General features: G+C 37.1%; 1 protein-coding gene across 1 annotated transcript; it reads left to right on the top strand.

Annotated features, from left to right (window-relative positions):
* Window positions 1-15086: 15086 nt before the first annotated feature.
* On the top strand, window positions 15087-15619 carry LOC145556111 (uncharacterized). Its single transcript, XM_081617783.1, has 2 exons — window positions 15087-15384; window positions 15467-15619. The coding sequence occupies exons 1-2, from the start codon at window positions 15160-15162 to the stop codon at window positions 15587-15589; spliced, it is 348 nt and encodes a 115-aa protein (XP_081473909.1). The 5' UTR covers window positions 15087-15159; the 3' UTR covers window positions 15590-15619.
* The last annotated feature ends 964 nt before the right edge of the window (window positions 15620-16583 follow it).

The following is a 16583-nucleotide window of genomic DNA, read 5'->3' as shown; positions in this document are numbered from 1 at the left end:
AGGGGGTGGTACAGACTCTTGAACCATCTTCGAGGTACTCTCCCCACAGACGGCGCCAAATGTTTTTGGGGGTTTTTGTCCCTCGGGAGAGTTACGTCACGAAGTCTGGTCCGGCTGAGTTGCACCTGCAAAATAACGGAGACTCCGGGTGGTTGGAGCTCCGCCTCCGAAGATCAAGTTAGTAACTTGAAGGGAAATAAAGAGTACGGAAATTTAGGTGGGGATCTGCTTGGATTCCAAGCTCAGGTGTTTCTCTGATGAGAGAGAATGTAGGTGTAATAAATGATTGAATGTGTCCCCAGAATAGGGAAATATATCCCTATTTATAGGGTCCTTGGAGAACGTGCCCCTATCTAGGTCACTTGACCTACTTTCAGTGGGCTGCACCGTAAAACGGCGCTTCTAGGGATTTGGGCCCTTGAAGGCCGCAATTTCAGAGGTATATCTCAGGGCGCCAAGTGTCAAGAGGATGTTAGGCCACGTGGGCCATCCTGAGCTAGACACGTGGCTTCCTCTCATTGGTCCACATGTCTAGGGTATTTTTACCCTAAACAACATTCACTCAACAAATTTACCCAATTTTAAAACTCAAGCAAATCAAGCGATTCATACAATTTTACAGATGTACACCAAGGTAATTGAGTGCCAAACCTTTCACAAAATGCTCGGCTATCTTCTCTTGCCCTTTCATGGCAGCAAGTTTGTCTTGATAATTCACACCCAGTTCTGAAAAACTTTCCTCTTCCTCTTGCATATCATCGGCTTTCCTTTTGTGAGAGGACTGAGATTCGTTGGTTGATTCATTCTTTGGAGGTTCAAAGATCTCTTTGGTTGAGTTTTCTGGAAAGTTTTGTATGGTGGTGTCTTGAATGGGGTTTGAAATTGCTTCGGTTTTGGCTTGGGTTTTTGGTGAAATATCCATGGGAGAGAAGTTTTGATCTGAGTTAGGACTGAGAAGGTAATTTTTGAGTGGCGTAAATTTTGGTGAGGCTGAAATCCTTTCTATGTTGGAGAAAACTTGGTGAGGTTAATTTGTGAGGTGTCGTTTGGATGGTGAAGTGAATTAAGATGATTTAACCATCCATTTATTTCTTAGGGAAACACAAACCGTGTTTTATGAGATAAGTGCATGTGGGTAACTTTTTTAACCAAAGATAGAGATAAATAGTAGATGCATTCATCAGAAATTGTGTTTAGAGAGAAAAATTAGGAACTTCAAAAGACAGTTAAACACAAGAATATTATCTTTTGATTTTTCAATAAGGAACACTTGTAAATGCAACTTGGTACACGAAACAATTCAACAAGGTTCATGCAATCAATTAAGGACTTTCATAATCTATGCATTTCAAGTTAACATGCTTTAAGAAATATTGTTCCTGCTCACAAACTTGTCTCAACTATGTAATTTAACATATAACACTGATCAAGGGTTAGATAGGTCGTTAAGCTACTACCCTAATCAAATTAATCATTTATAATACCTAAACCTACATTAAACTAGTTAGTGGCAAGTAAAGGGTCGAACCACTAGGGAAGCACACTAATTCAACATTCAATAATCACTAATGCAAGAGTGAAAAGGGGATTGTTTTTGTTGGTTTTGTTGAGTAAGAACACTAAAACTACAAATAAGCAAGAAAATGATGATTAAAATCAAGAGAAAATGACGCTAGGGATACGGGGATGTCTAATATGATTAGAAAGAGGGGAATAATGGTGATTATCATGAAACACATGCCAAAGAACACAAGATCTACCCAAACAATTCATTCTCATGCAATAGTCTAGGCAAATCAATGAAATAGGTCTACACTAATAAGGATCATTCTCATGCATCCTATTAGTTATAATCAAATCAAAGAGAATTAAGAAGCACAATCCATAAAAACTCCACTTTAATAACTCATTCTCATGCAATCATTAAAATAGAGAAGATCTTAATCTAGTTCAAATCACTTTCATGCATTTAAACTAGAAAACATCAAATAGAGTGCAACAATAATCTCAAGCTAATAAAAATCATGTCTTTCATCAATATATGGCATAAGTTCAATCCAACCATCATCATTCATCCAATATCAACTCATGTCTTCCACCCCCTTCCCCTAGCTAAAAGTTTAGCCTAGAGAAGGGAGATTAAACATAATATCAAAACTAGAAATAAACTCAAGAAAGTCAAAACAAAACATGATTAAAATCAATGAAATCAATAACAACTAGATAAACTAATAAGATTAACAAGAATAAGTAACAATAAAACAAATAAATAATACTAAAGGAAAGGAGAAGAGATTACTAAAGAATGGATTAATGAAAGATGAAAACTTGGATTCTTGCTTGATTGATTGAATATTAAAACTTGAGCAAAGTTGAATACAATAAAGGATGCTTAAATAACAATCTATTTTCTCTCTCTAGATTAGGCTAATATTCTATGGAATTAGTACTAAGTGTCCTCTATTACAAAGAGTCTCGTCTATATATATGTGGCTCCCCCAAAAGAAAGAAACTTGGGCAACAAGGCGCAAAGAAATCAGAAACCCAGCGGTGCGCGCCCGCACACGACATATGCGCGCTCGCGCAGTAGAGGTGTGTGCCCTCTCATCATAGTGCGCGGCCGCAACTTTGAGGGTACGGGGAAATCATGCACGCCGACACAGTAAACCTGCGCGCCCGCACAGAAGCCGCACAATAGGTCGCGCAAACTCTCTGGTTTGGCTCTGTTTCTTCAGCCTGGCTGCGCGGGTTTTGACAGGGCTGCGTGCCCGCGCAATAGCCGCACAGCATCCCGCGCAAAAAAGTTTGATTGGCTCCTTGAAATCCTCTTCCTTTCGGCACAAAATACCCACAAAACAAAAGCATGTAAATCAAAATAAAAAGAAGGCGAGAAGACTAAGAAAAGGGAAGATAAAGGAGAAACAAAAATAGGAAACAAAACTAGGTAAAAATGCTTAGAAAAGGGACAAACAAGTGCAAATGAGGGGAGAATCCTTAGAGAAAAAGGATAAAAGAGTGGCATAAATGCCACTCATCAAACACTTGTGCAAAGTATACAATGTTTAAGCACGTCAGTTTGAGTTTCATACATGGGGGAACTTGATGCATTTTTCTTTATTTAACTTAATTCTCCCAAGTTCCATTCTCATCTTCTCATGTCTTTCTCTATTCAAGGGTTTTGTTAAAATATCTGGAATTTGGTTGTTGGTTTGGCAGAATTCTAAACCCCATTTCAACATTATCCTTAAGGAAATGATGTCTTATATGAAAATATGCTTGACTCTTAAATGATGGAGTGGATCTTTAGATATGAAAATTGCACTAGTGTTATCACAAGGATAGTAATGCAATTAAATTCAATAACAAAGTCACGCAACTGTTTCTTTATCTAAAAGAATTGAGAGCAACAAGCAGCTGCTGCTACTTACTCAGCCTCTGCAGTATACAATGCAACAGTATTTTGTTTCTTGGAACCCTAAGAAACTAGACAAGATCCAAGGAACTGAACCATACCTGAGGTGCTTTTCTTGTTGACTAAGTCACCAACATAGTCAGCATCTGTAAATACTCTAAGCATAAAGTCATCACTTCTAGGATAGAGAAGACACAGGTCATCTATTCCTTTGAGGTATCTCAAAATTCTCTTGACAGTCGTTAGATGTGATTCTTTAGGATTAAACTAAATCTAGCACACAATCCAACACTAAAGGAAACGTTAGGCCTACTAGCTATTAGATATAATAATGAACCAATCATACCTCTATAAGTGGTTTGATCCACACTTGTTCCTTGTGGATCCTCATCAAGTCTTGTTGTTGTTCCTATAGATGTGTAATTTGTCATGGCATTCTCCATATTGTACTTCTTTAGAAGTTCCTTGACATACTTTTATTGGTGAATCATGATTCCTTCTGCAGTTTGCTTTATTTGTAGCTTAAGGAAGAAATTTAATTCACCCATCATGCTCATTTCAAATTCACCACCCATTAGCTCAATAAAGTACTTGCATAAACCATTGTTAGTAGCACCAAATAAAATATCATCTACATAGATTTGTACAACTAACAAATCAGTTCCTCGAGATTTAAGAAAAAGAGTTTTATCTACTTTTCCTCTTTTGAAATCATTTTTCTGTAGGAACTTTTAAAGTCTTACATTCTAGGCTGTTGCAGCTTGCTTAATCCTATAGAGATCTTTATCAAGCTTAAATACATGATTTGGAAATTTTGGATTATCGAAACCTGGAGGTTGTTCAACAAAAACCTCCTAAACCATTAAGAAAAGCACATTTCACATCCATTTGATAGCGTTTGAAACCCATAAAATAGGCAAAAGCTACTAGGATTTTAATAACTTCTAATCTAACTACAGGAGCAAAGGTTTCATTAAAATCATACCTTCCTATTTGTTGTAGCCCTTCACAACCAATCTGGCCTTGTTCATAACTATAGTCCCATGCTTATCAAGCTTGTTATGAACACCCATTTGAGCCCAATTACTTTCTTATCCTTAGTCTTTGGCTCAAGGTGCCAAACTTTGTTTCTTTCAAACTCATTTAGCTCTTGTTCCATGGCCACTATCCAGTCAGGATTCTTGATGATTTTGAGGCTCTTGGATGGATAAAAATGCATGGAACGCACAGAAGCTCCTCATTTGCGATCTTGTTTGAGTTCCTTTTCCTATGTCAATGATTATGAGATTAGTTGGATAGGAACCTTGATACTTGAACGGCCTAGATTGAAATTCCCTTGCTGGAACTCCAATTTGAGGAGCTTCTTGTTTAGTTCCTTATGCTTCTTCTTCTTCTTCTGTTGGTTCCTCATTCACCTGTTCATCTGGTTGAGGAACTTCTTCATTCTCTTAAGGATTTTCTTCGACAGCAAGCGTCTTTTCCTTGGTTTGCTTCCGAATCTCTTCTTTATCCCTGTCTCTTCTCAATACAATTTCAAAATCATTATCTTCTTCTTGTTCCTGCACACTCACAAACTGGTTAACTTCATCAAATATTATGTGAATACTTTCCTCAACACACATTGAACTCTTATTGTAAACTCTATAAGCTTTGCTATCAGAGGCATATCAAAGAAATATAGCCTCTTCGCTTCTTTCATCAAATTTGCCTAGGTTTTTCTTACCATTGTTATGTATAAAGTACTTACAACAAAAGGTTTTAAGATGGGATATGTTTGGCTTCCTTTCCCTAAACAGTTCATAGGGAGTTTTGTTGATGATCGTTCTAATTGTTACTCTATTAAGGTTGTAACATGTTGTATTCACGGCTTCAGCCCAGAAGTTCCTTGGAAATCCACTTGCAATCAACATCGTTCTAGCCCTTTCCTCAAGGGTTCGATTCTTCCTTTATACAACTCCATTCTACTGGGGAGTCCTTGGAGCTGAGCAGTTATTATTCATGCCATTTTCTTTGAAAAAATCATCGAATCTTGAGTTCTCGAATTTAGTTTCGTGATCTGATCTGAGATGGACTAAGGAATGACCACTGATTTTCTATATTTTCTTGGCAAAAGCAACAAACTCGTTAAAAGTTTCATCTTTACTAGCAAGAAAAATAATCCAAGTGAATCTGGAATAATCATCAACTATAACCAAAACAAATATCTTACCACTCCTGCTTTGAATTCTCATGGACCACACAAATCCAAATGGATTAATTCTAAAAGCTTTGTGGTGCTCACCATTTTCTTCAATTTAAAAGATGAGCGAACATGCTTGCCTTTCATACATGCATCACAAACTTTGTTCTGTAGGAACAACCAAGTTCCTTGACCTTAGTTTGTCCAGTAATAAAAGGCTAGCATGTCCAAAACTTTATGTCATAGCAGGGGATAATCTTCAACAACACTCAGACATGTAAGGTTGTTCCTTGGGATTAAGTTGAGGTCAACAGTATATATATTCCCTCTTCTAGTTCCCTCTAGAACAACCTTTCCTGACTTGTTGTTAATGATGTTGCAAGAGTCAGAAGTAAAACTTGTAGAGTTTCCTTTATCACAATACTGTGATATATTGAGAAAATTGTGCATTAAGCCATCGACTAGGAACACATTATCAATGGAATGAGATTTTGATCTTCCAATTTTTCCTTTCCCAATGATCTTGCCCTTCTTATTGTCCCCAAAGGTTACTAATCCTCCAGGGTAGTCTTCTAGTGAGAGGAATTTTGATTTATCACCTGTTATATGCTTTGAACACCCACTGTCGAGATACCACGAGTTGTTTCCCCTCACTAGGACCTGCATGAAAACTAAGAATTAGGATAAGGAACCCAGGTGTCCTTGGGTTCCTTAGCCGTGGATGCAATATCAGTTTTCTTGACCCACACTTGTTTCACATTTCTTTTATTAGCTTATTCTCTTATTCTACATTGACCATAAATATGTCCAAACTTACCACAAAAAGTGCATACTTTCATGCTAGGAAGCTCAACATATTTCTTTTTCTTACTCTTTCTCTTGGTCATATAACCAAGTCCTTCAGTTCGTTTTCCTTCAGCTTCAGCTATCCACTTAGGTATGACTTTTGGGTCAATACTTCTATCCTTCCTAGCATTTAGTTCCATTTCAAGTTGATCTTTTTGAGTTTTTAAGGTTGAAAGTTCATTTTTCATATTTTCAAAGTCAACATTGAATTTAAGCAATTGATCGCTTAAGGAACTGCTATTAGAATTCATGAGCTTATACTGAGTTAATTCAACATTCAGAAGAATACTTTCATTCTTGATTCTATCAGCTATCTATGTTATGTGTTTATATTTAAAGTTAAGCTCTCTTAATTTGCTTTTAGACTTGGCATAGGATGTTTCCAACCAAGCACCATGTTCTTTGCATACCTTAAGAGCTTTTTCACACTTATTCGGTTTCACACAAGTATCTTTAAAGAATTCTTCTTCTTCTAGACATATATCTATAAGGACATATTTAGAGAGAGTTTTAAGTTGTTTAGGATCAAGAAATACCTCGTTCTAAAGTTCCTCAAGGTAAGCTTTTTCATCATCTGATTTAGCCATCAGACAAAGATTAATCGTCTCCTCATCCGGTTAATCATCCTCTTCTTCTTCATTGTCTGAATATCCCTAGGTTGCTATCATAGCTTTCTTCATGTCTGACTTGTGGTAGTTTTCTTTGCTGATTTTTTATTTTCCTTGCTCCTTAGGACTTTCTTTTCTTTTATTATTTTCCCAGAGGGGACAGTCTCTGATAAAGTGATCTGAGATCCACACTTGTGGCAGCTGTAGTTAGGTTTTGGATTTGAGGTCTTTTTTCCGAAGTTCCTTGAGGTACGGCCTTTCTTAAACATCTTTTTTAATCTTCGCACAATCAGTGCAGCCTCATCCTCTTCCACTTCCGAGTCTTCTTCCTCTTCAACTTTAAGAGCCAACCCCTTGTTCCTCATGGATTCATTGTTGACTCCAAGGTGCAGCTCATGAGTCATGAGTGAACCTGCTAGTTGCTCGATATTGAACCTTGTGAAGTCCTTAGTTTCCTTAAGGGCTGTCACTTTAGCTCTCCATCTCACATCCTGTGGAAGACTTCTAAGAACCTTCCTAACCTGCTTATCTGTAGGAATCTTTCTACCAAGGGAATCCATCTCATTTATGATGTTAGTAAAACGGGGTAGTATCTCTTGGGTAGTTTCCTTTGGTTGCATCTCAAATCTTTCATACTTAGACATAAGCAGATCGATTTTTGAGCGTTTAACCTCATTAGTTCCTTCATAAGTAATATGCAGCAAATCTCAGATTTTGTTACCGTTCTTGCACCCCATAACACGATTGTGTTCGTGAGGTCCAAGTCCATAGCGAAGCAATTTTACAGCCATAGCATTGATTTACATTTTATCAAAATCCTCTTTCTCAAATTAAGACATAGGCTTAGGGATTACCTCATTTTGAGCGTTTGTTTTGGTAACTTCAAAATCACCAACTTCGATGACCCTCAAGATTTGGTAGTTCTCTGCCTTGATAAAGATCTCCATTCGATTCTTCCAATATGTATAGAACTTACCATTGAACATAGGAGGCCTTTGCGTTGGTATCCTTCCTTGAGCTTTTCGTGAGTATTCATCCTTTCCAAGACCTTTCTTCTTCAGGGTTTCCTGATTCTTCGAGAAGTTAGGCTCTGATACTAATTGTTGTTTCAATGAATACTACAAGAAAAGGGGGTTGAATTGTAGTATAAAAGTTTAGTCAAACTTTTTGTAGAATTAAACCTAAGTAAGCTGGAGGAACAGAAAGATAGCTAAAGGAACTTAAAGTGCAAGAGAGATTTTTACGTGGAAAACTCCTTGGCCCTAAACAAGGAGAAAAATCACGACCCCTTGGGATTTTAGGAAAAGAATCTTCACTAGAATAGGGAAAATGGACCTATTACAAACTAAAGACTCTAACTTCAAGTTCCTCAACGAACTCAAAGCCCTGAGGAACAATTCACCCAACTTGTCACTGTTCTCTTCTTCTTTTCTCTATCTCTCTTCTCTTTATAACTTCTCTTTCTCACAAACAAAAGTTCACCAAAACTTCCCAATTCCCCAAAACACAACTCAAAAGAAATAACTCTAATATAAGAACATAAGAACACTTTATCTCACTAATGTGGAATTGGACTCTTAACTCGATTAAAGAAAGCAAAAGCTAAAATTTATTTGAGCAAAGGTGAGTTTTTCCATCTTAAATCAAATACTATTTATAAAGCAATAAACTCTTTGGAAAAATCTATTTGTGCAGCAACTCCATTATGCCACTACTCAAACCCACTGAGAAAAACATGTCCTAAGATCAAGGACATGAACTCCTCAATGTGTCTGGCCATGATTTGAAGAAGATCATGGGGAGTAGGCCGCAAGTTTAGGAAAACTTAAAATCAGATTTTATTTAATGAAAGATATTTTCAAATTCAGAATAAAAATAAAATCCTTTTTAGTTAAGAAAAGATAAACGTTAAAAACCAACTACTTTCCTAAAAACATGCTCGCACAATTTTATCTTCTAAGACCAATTCCACACAACTATTTCGAATGTAACTTAATTTTTATACTTTCATAAATCCTTAAATATAAAAATATACTTAGTATTCATGTTCTCTGATGAAGCTTCTACTCCGAGGCTTATGTTCCTCAAGGAAACTTCTCTTCTCTGGTAAAGCTTCTGCTCTGAAGCTTTTGTTCCCTAAGGGGAACCTTCTCTTCTCAAGACTTAATTTCTGAAGCACTAGTTCCTGCAAAGGAACTCTTATTTTTGGATAACTTTATTTCTAGCTTTCCTGTTCCTCATGGTATCTTCACAAGACACTTAGTTCTCCTAGTCATTGCAACTAATCACACACTTAAATAATCAAGCTCTTATTAGATTGTAAGTAAGTGAAATTATGTCATCATCAAAATCATTAAGTCCAACACCTTATACCTTACCCATGCCTCATATAAGCTCTCATTGCCCTTTTGCTTGAAGCTTTGAATGAGCGTCCTAGCTTCGGCCGTCTTCTTTTGTGGATAGAAACGAGATAGAAATTCCTTTGTCACTTCATCCCATGCCCTCGAAGAGTTTGGCTTCACCTCTTTGTCCAACCACTCTAGAGCACGCCCAAATAAGAGAAAAAGGGAAAAGTTTAAGTCGAATGAACTCTTGAGTAACCCTTGTAGATATCTACTTTTAGCCTTTTGTCCCAACAAGAAGTGCTATGACGATAAGTAAAACCATCTTTGTGTTGGATCAACGTGAAGAATGCTTATGGGCAACTAATTGAGCCAAAAAATGCTAAACATCTAGCCTAACCCAAAACAGAATGAATTAAAATCCAAATTAACTAAGCCTGATCATAATTAGGGTTAAGCCCGAGCTTAAAACCTAGTTTTGGCGGATTTAGGAACGCCTAGATTATAAATTAAAGCTGCCACAGAAAAATCCGCGGGCATCTCAATGAGTCGCGCTGGTCTGGCGAGCGCGCAACTCACAAGGTTGCGCGTGACACCCAGTGCAACCTCTAGTGATGCGCTTGCGGAAGATTCAGAATTTCATAAAAATATAAAATCGAATCTTACCATAATATCGCGCACAAGAAACCCAGTTGCGCTGCCCTTAGCAGCGCACCTAAATCACTTGCGCTGGGCTGTCTGATGACTAGAGTCGTTTTTCGTATTTATTTTCCTCTAGTTTCCCTTTTATTCTCTTATTTCTCTTTAATAACGCTTCTTGTTTATTTAATATTTTTGCGTATTTTTGTTTATTAGGTTTATTTATTAGTTTTTATGTTTATTCTGCTAATTTATTTGATTTTATTTACTTGTATAGTTTTATTTAATTTTTATTAGTTTAGTTTTATTTCTCTTATTTTTTATTTTATTTTATGTCTCAATCCTCTCCTCGGTTTTCTTTGTGTGTGTAGGCTTGCATTTGGATTGAGGTTCGAGTTTCAAGTTATTCATATTCAAGGTCAAAGCTCAAGTGTTGCATAGCTGTTTTGTGCTGGCCACCTTAACCTTCACCCCACCATCTCCTATCCTCCACCACATCAAAATAGCCTCCCCTGCTCAAACTCCCCTGCTCCCTCACGCACAAAGCAGCCTCACGCACAAAGCAGCCTCACGCAACTCCAGCCACCCAAACGCACCACATTCAACCTCCAACCGCAACAGCCACCAGCTCCTACCACGCAACATCCAACTCCCACACAACTCCCCTGCTCCTAATCCACAATTAACCGCATCTCTACCTTCCTCCACAAGACCACAACCCACAATCAGCCACAAACCGCACCCACTCTCTTAATTGCAGCAAACTACAATTCGCCACAACAGCGGATCCAACTGCCGCGCAACCACCGCCGCCGCTGCCGCCATCACCAGCAACAACTTGCAACAATTAAGCAACTCATCGCACCCCTTCAGCCGCAATTCAAACATCGAATTCCAGCCAAGAATTCCGGCCACCATTCTTCACCATTTCGCAAGCAATCAAACCTCAATAAAGCCCCAATTTGATTGGAGTTTTTCGCGGGCGCGCATCCCTGTCAGAAGGCGCACAAATGGAGTCCAAAATTAGAGTCGAGACAGTAAGCATTACGCGATGTCTTCGCGGGCGCGCAAGACTGGGTATAGTTCGAACCACATCACGAGCTTCACACATGAATTTAATGAAAATCGAACGGTCTTGATTAGATGCTCAATGATAGACGATGAGGATGAACGGTGATGATAATGGTTGATGATGATTGATGAAGACGATCAAGCAGTGGTGATGATGATTCAAGAGCAGCCGAATTATCGAAGAAGAGGAGACGGGTCTGATGCGATTTAGTGGATTTGGTTTTAATGTTTTTATTTCATTTTCTTTATTTTTAACTTCATTTCTTTTTTTCCTTTTATTTTCTTTTTTCTTTTTTTCGTTTTATTTTCTTTTTTATTTCTTTCTTTTCTTTCTTTTTATATTTACAAGCTACGAGACACACGCTACGAGTGCACATTATAGGAAATTTATTAATTTACTCATAATATTGTTATTGTGGATTTTTTCGAAGATCAATACTTACATAAACTTTAAATTTAAGAATGAAATTTTTTTTTTGTCAATAGGACATCTACTCCACTTCGTGTACCTCAGTTAACCTTAAAAATATTGTTGATCGTTGAGTTTTATATTAAAGATTGAAAACTATAGAGTAAACATCTACGGTAATAGTACGTATATAGAGTAGATTGATGTAATTTTCTCCTTTTATTTTTTCTAATAAATTTTAAGTTTTTTTTTTTTCTTTTGTAACGTAGATTTTTTTGAGGGAACTATATTGGTATTAATTTTCCTTTTTTTTTTTTAATAAAATCATGATATAGTTATCTTTTAACAAAGTTAACATGGTTTTTTTCAATTAAAAAAAATGTAAATGTGGTTTGTGGTTAGTTACATTCTTTTTTATTTATGAAAAGTAGATAATTTATGTTTGTTTTTAGTGATAATTCCGGTTGGGTGTTGTTATTTGTCGCTCCCATTTTACCGGGTAACGCTCCCTTTTTGTCTTGAAATTCCAATTTTACCCCTAATATATAAATACGGTTTTTTCCTTCCCGACCAACATTTCTCACTTTCTTACTTCTCTCTCTAACTCTCTTACTCTTCAACTCTCTTACTCTCTAACTCTCTAAAACACTCTATTTAAAAAAAAAAAATTCAAAAATTTTTCTTCATTTTTTAAAAAAACAAAAATCATCATAAACACAAGAAAAAATGGGTGATTCGAGGCGGATTAGGCTGAGATTCGGAGGGAGGAGCTTCGGCGGCGCTGGTGGCAGCGGCGGAGGCGGCGGCGGCGATGGTGGCGAAGAGGTAATTTTTTTTTTTTTTTAATTTCGGATCCCAGGGACTTCCGCCCAAAAATTTCGGATGTTCCATGGAGGATCCGGAAATTCCAGGCGAATCCTCCATGGAACTTCCGGAATTTTTGGGCGGAAGTTCCAATTTTTTTTTTTTTTTTTTTTTTTTTTTTTTTTTTGCCCGTTAATAAAATTGTTAATTTAAAATTTTTTTTTTTTGGATTTTTGTTTTTTTTTTTTTTTTTTGTTATTTAGAAGTGTTATGGTGATTATTGTTATTATTATTGTTGATATTATTATTGTTGTTGTTGTTATTATTATGGTTAGTATATTTTGTAATGTAATTATTTTTAAAAATATGATCATTTTTATTATTTTGTTGATATTAGGTTTTTATTATTAATTTTAAGGTTATTGTTGTTGTTGTTAATTTGTTTTTTTTTTTTTTTGGATTTTGTTATTTTTGTTGTTATTTTGAAGTGTTATGGTTAGTATTATTATTATTATTGTTATTATTATTGTTATTATTATTGTTGATATTATTATTATTATTATTATTATTATTATTATTATTATTATTATTATTATTATTATTATTATTATTATTATTATTATTATTATTGTTGTTGTTATTATTATTATTATTATTATTATTATTATTATTATTATTATTATTATTATTGTTATTATTATTATTATTATTATTATTATTATTATTATTATTATTATTATTATTATTATTATTATTATTATTATTATTATTATTATTATTATTATTAGTGTTATTATTTTTAAAAATATGATTAGTATTATTATTAAACTAATTTGATATTAGGGTTTTTATGGTTATTGTTGTTGTTTAATTTTTTTTTTTTTTTGTTGTTGTTGTTATAATAATATTATTATTATTGTTATTAGTAGTACTATTATTAATATTTTTAATTATGATTGGTATTATAGTTGTTGATATTAGTGTTATTATTATTGTTATTATGGTTATTGTTGTTGTTGTTAATTTGTATTTGTTGTTGTTGTTGTTGTTGTTGTTGTTGTTAGTTATTGTTGTTGTTAAGTTTATTTGTTGTTGTTAATTTGTATTTGTTGTTGTTGTTGTTGTTGTTGTTGTTGTTGTTGTTGTTGTTGTTATTATTGTTATTATGGTTATTGTTGTTGTTGTTAAGTTTATTTGTTGTTATTGTTTTTATTATTATTATTATTATTATTATTATTATTATTATTATTATTATTATTATTATTATTATTATTATTATTATTATTATTATTATTATTATTATTATTATTAGTGTTATTATTATTATTGTTATTATTATTATTATTATTACTAAAATCGGATAATTTTTTTATTTTATGTAGATCGAGGGTTCTGGTGCTCGACATGCAATATCACGACGTCTGAATGCGTCTGTTAGGAGACAGACATCTCGATCTTCACCGCTTCAGCCCGAGCAGCAGCAATACGGGTCTACTAGTGGTTGGTCGAGAGACCAACAGTCTGGTAGTAGTCGGCCCTTGTACTCTGCAAGTGGAGCACCCATATCTGACGAGGAAGACGAATGTTCGGCTAGTCATGCTGGTGAACGGGATGAAGAACAGGACCCTCAAGATTTCCATATGGTATATAGGGGTCAGTCTGGGAGATTTGTTGGTAGTGGATCGAGTCAACCTACTTCCAGCTCTGCAGAGGCATGGTTAGTGCAGGAACCGATGACGGGTGGGCCTGAGGATGGGTCAGTTATCCCTAGTTTTGGCGGTCACGTGGCACGGTATATCTGGATGGAGCAGGAGCGTAGTGTTTTGCGTTGTTTGAGTAGGACAAAATTATGTTCTGACTTGTTCACTTGGCGAGGTCGTCAATCTGTGGAGGACCTTGCGGCGATTGATGCTAGTTGGTTGTCTCACTTGCCCGACCTGATGTTTAAGAGACTTGATTGGCCGTTGATTTCTGCTTTTGTTGAGAGGTGGCAGCCAGATACGAACACCTTTCACATGCCATTTGGGGAGATTACGATCTTGTTGCACGACGTGTACAACATACTTGGGTTACGGGTTGCAGGCAATATGGTGACCACTACTCCTAGCACGGACGTGTTACGGGACGCGTGCTCAGTCACCATGGATATGACTCTAGATGATCTGTCTGAGGTTTACGGCACAAAGACCATTTGGCAGGGTAGTGGGGTGTTGACTGATAAGATTTTTGAGTCGACATTGGCGGTTGACCGGGATTTTAGTGAGCAGCTTGATGCATACTTGTGGTTAGTGCTTGGAGGTACACTGTTTGTAGACAAGAGTGGTAACCGTACGCATCCTTCCTTCCTCCACGAGATATGTCACACGGATGTCCCTATTAACGAGTATGCTTGGGGAACAGCTACACTGGCCTACTTGTATCGGCAACCGGGCACGGCATCACGGAAAGGTGCTGATTCGATTGCTGGTTGTCTCACGCTTCTGCAAGCGTGGATTTACGAGTACTTTCCGTGCTTTCGGCCACAGCAGGGTACCTTGACCCGGGACCTTCAAATGCCTCGTGCGTCTGCTTGGGATGTTGGAGCGGGATGTCCTAGCAAGAACCTGGAGCGCCTGTTAGCTTTTCGTACTAAGATTGATGCGCTTACTGACCGTAAGGTGAACTGGCTACCGTACGGAGCTGATCCTGCATTACGAGTGCCCCCCACTTTCTTCATTGGCTGCATCCAATACCGTAACATCATTGAGTCGTACATGCCTGATAGAGTGGTGCGCCAGCTTGGTTTCGTGCAAGGCATTCCCCGCGAGATCATCAGGCCAGAGAAGGCCAAGAGGCCGACTAACTTGAAGATGTATCGGGTAGACTTCCCGACTGAGATGACAGCTGTGATTTGGAACAGGTTTGTCCCTGGGGTATCTCACAGTGTTGTTTTAGGTGCCCTACCCAGGCTTAGTGCTGCAGCTCCTTCGGTTGCGCCTGGTTACATGCAGTGGCTGTACAGGTTTTCTCACCCGCGGGTATCTCCAGGTGCAGGAGTTACAAGCAACCTGCCTGAGCGGACTAACACTGATTACGTAAGTATTTATGCTTATTATTATATTAACAATGACTTCTATGAATTTTTGTGTTTATAATATGTTATTGTTTGATTTGTAGTGGATGGGTCGGTCCATGGAGATTCACCAAAGAGCACTAGCTGAGTATCCTGAAATGTCGAGTGAGACTCGAACAATGACTGAGCAGCTTGTATTTGATTGGAAGTCAAAAATGGGACTTTAGATTATTTTGATTAGATGTTCTGTTAGTGGTTTTAATACATTTAAAATTAATTTCATAATTCAAATTTTCTTACAAATGTTCAAAGTTAGTGAATGTACATTACAAACTACCTAACTAATGCATCCCACATGTCCCTTCTCAATTGATATGCTTGATCCCATCCATTGACACTATCCTCGTGGTGTTCCGTCCACCAACCGGCGATCGGCGGGAGTGGTGAATCAGGTACAAGGTCAAGACGGATAAAATGTGATCCACCAACTGTAGCAATCACAAACTCTCGAGTCGGTGACTGAACCCCGTTGTGTGCCCTAAGCGGTAAGACTGTGATGCATGGGTAGTAGCAAGTTGGTACTAGGCCTACTCCGAGACAAATCACCCTTACGTTGAACCACGTAGCAATAGGAAATAAATCTTGAATTGTAACCATCCAATGCCGCTCCCCGACAGCCCCACCATCCCATCGAATATGCTCCACGTTCATCCAAAGTCGCCCAAGCCCGTAAATCCGTTCGTACAAATCAGGATGACCAGCGATCTCGTTCGCTATTGTTTCCCGAGCGTCAAACCACTTATTTTTGATCGCCAAAGAAGAAGTCGGCGACACAACGAAACCCACAGTTCCCATCACCGATGACATCCTTACAAGACGTAATGTACGACAACATTGGGGCTGGAAGCAAGTTCAAATACCTGCATTGACTAATGTCACTTGGATCTACAACACAAAATTAAAAGATAAATTATTAGTAAAGCTACAAGTATTAAGTTTACATATTTTTATATTAAATATAGAATTTTAGTATTACCTGGTTCTGGGTCACCACCACGTTGAGTGTGTTGACGGTTCACATGCTCGAAATAGCTACGATCACGCCTAGTGTTATTTCTCTTCGGTCGACCACGAGTGTTAAGGTTGATATGTGGTTCTTCAAGGTGTGAATGATCTGGATGTAGCTCCTCTTCAATGATTCGTGTTACATTTCGACGTACG

This window comes from Chenopodium album, chromosome 8 (assembly GCF_948465745.1).
Source record: "Chenopodium album chromosome 8, dcCheAlbu1.1, whole genome shotgun sequence".
Taxonomy (NCBI): domain Eukaryota; kingdom Viridiplantae; phylum Streptophyta; class Magnoliopsida; order Caryophyllales; family Amaranthaceae; genus Chenopodium; species Chenopodium album.
The sequence above is the reverse complement of the archived record's forward strand: the minus strand, read 5'-3'. Positions and strand labels throughout refer to the sequence as shown.

Excerpts from the sequence above, each read along its gene's own strand:
- LOC145556111 (XM_081617783.1), top strand. The coding sequence starts at position 15,160 with ATGTATCGGGTAGACTTCCCGACTGAGATGACAGCTGTGATTTGGAAC. Across the intron at positions 15,385-15,466 it reads AGCGGACTAACACTGATTAC|TGGATGGGTCGGTCCATGGA; the intron begins GTAAGTATTTAT and ends TTTGATTTGTAG.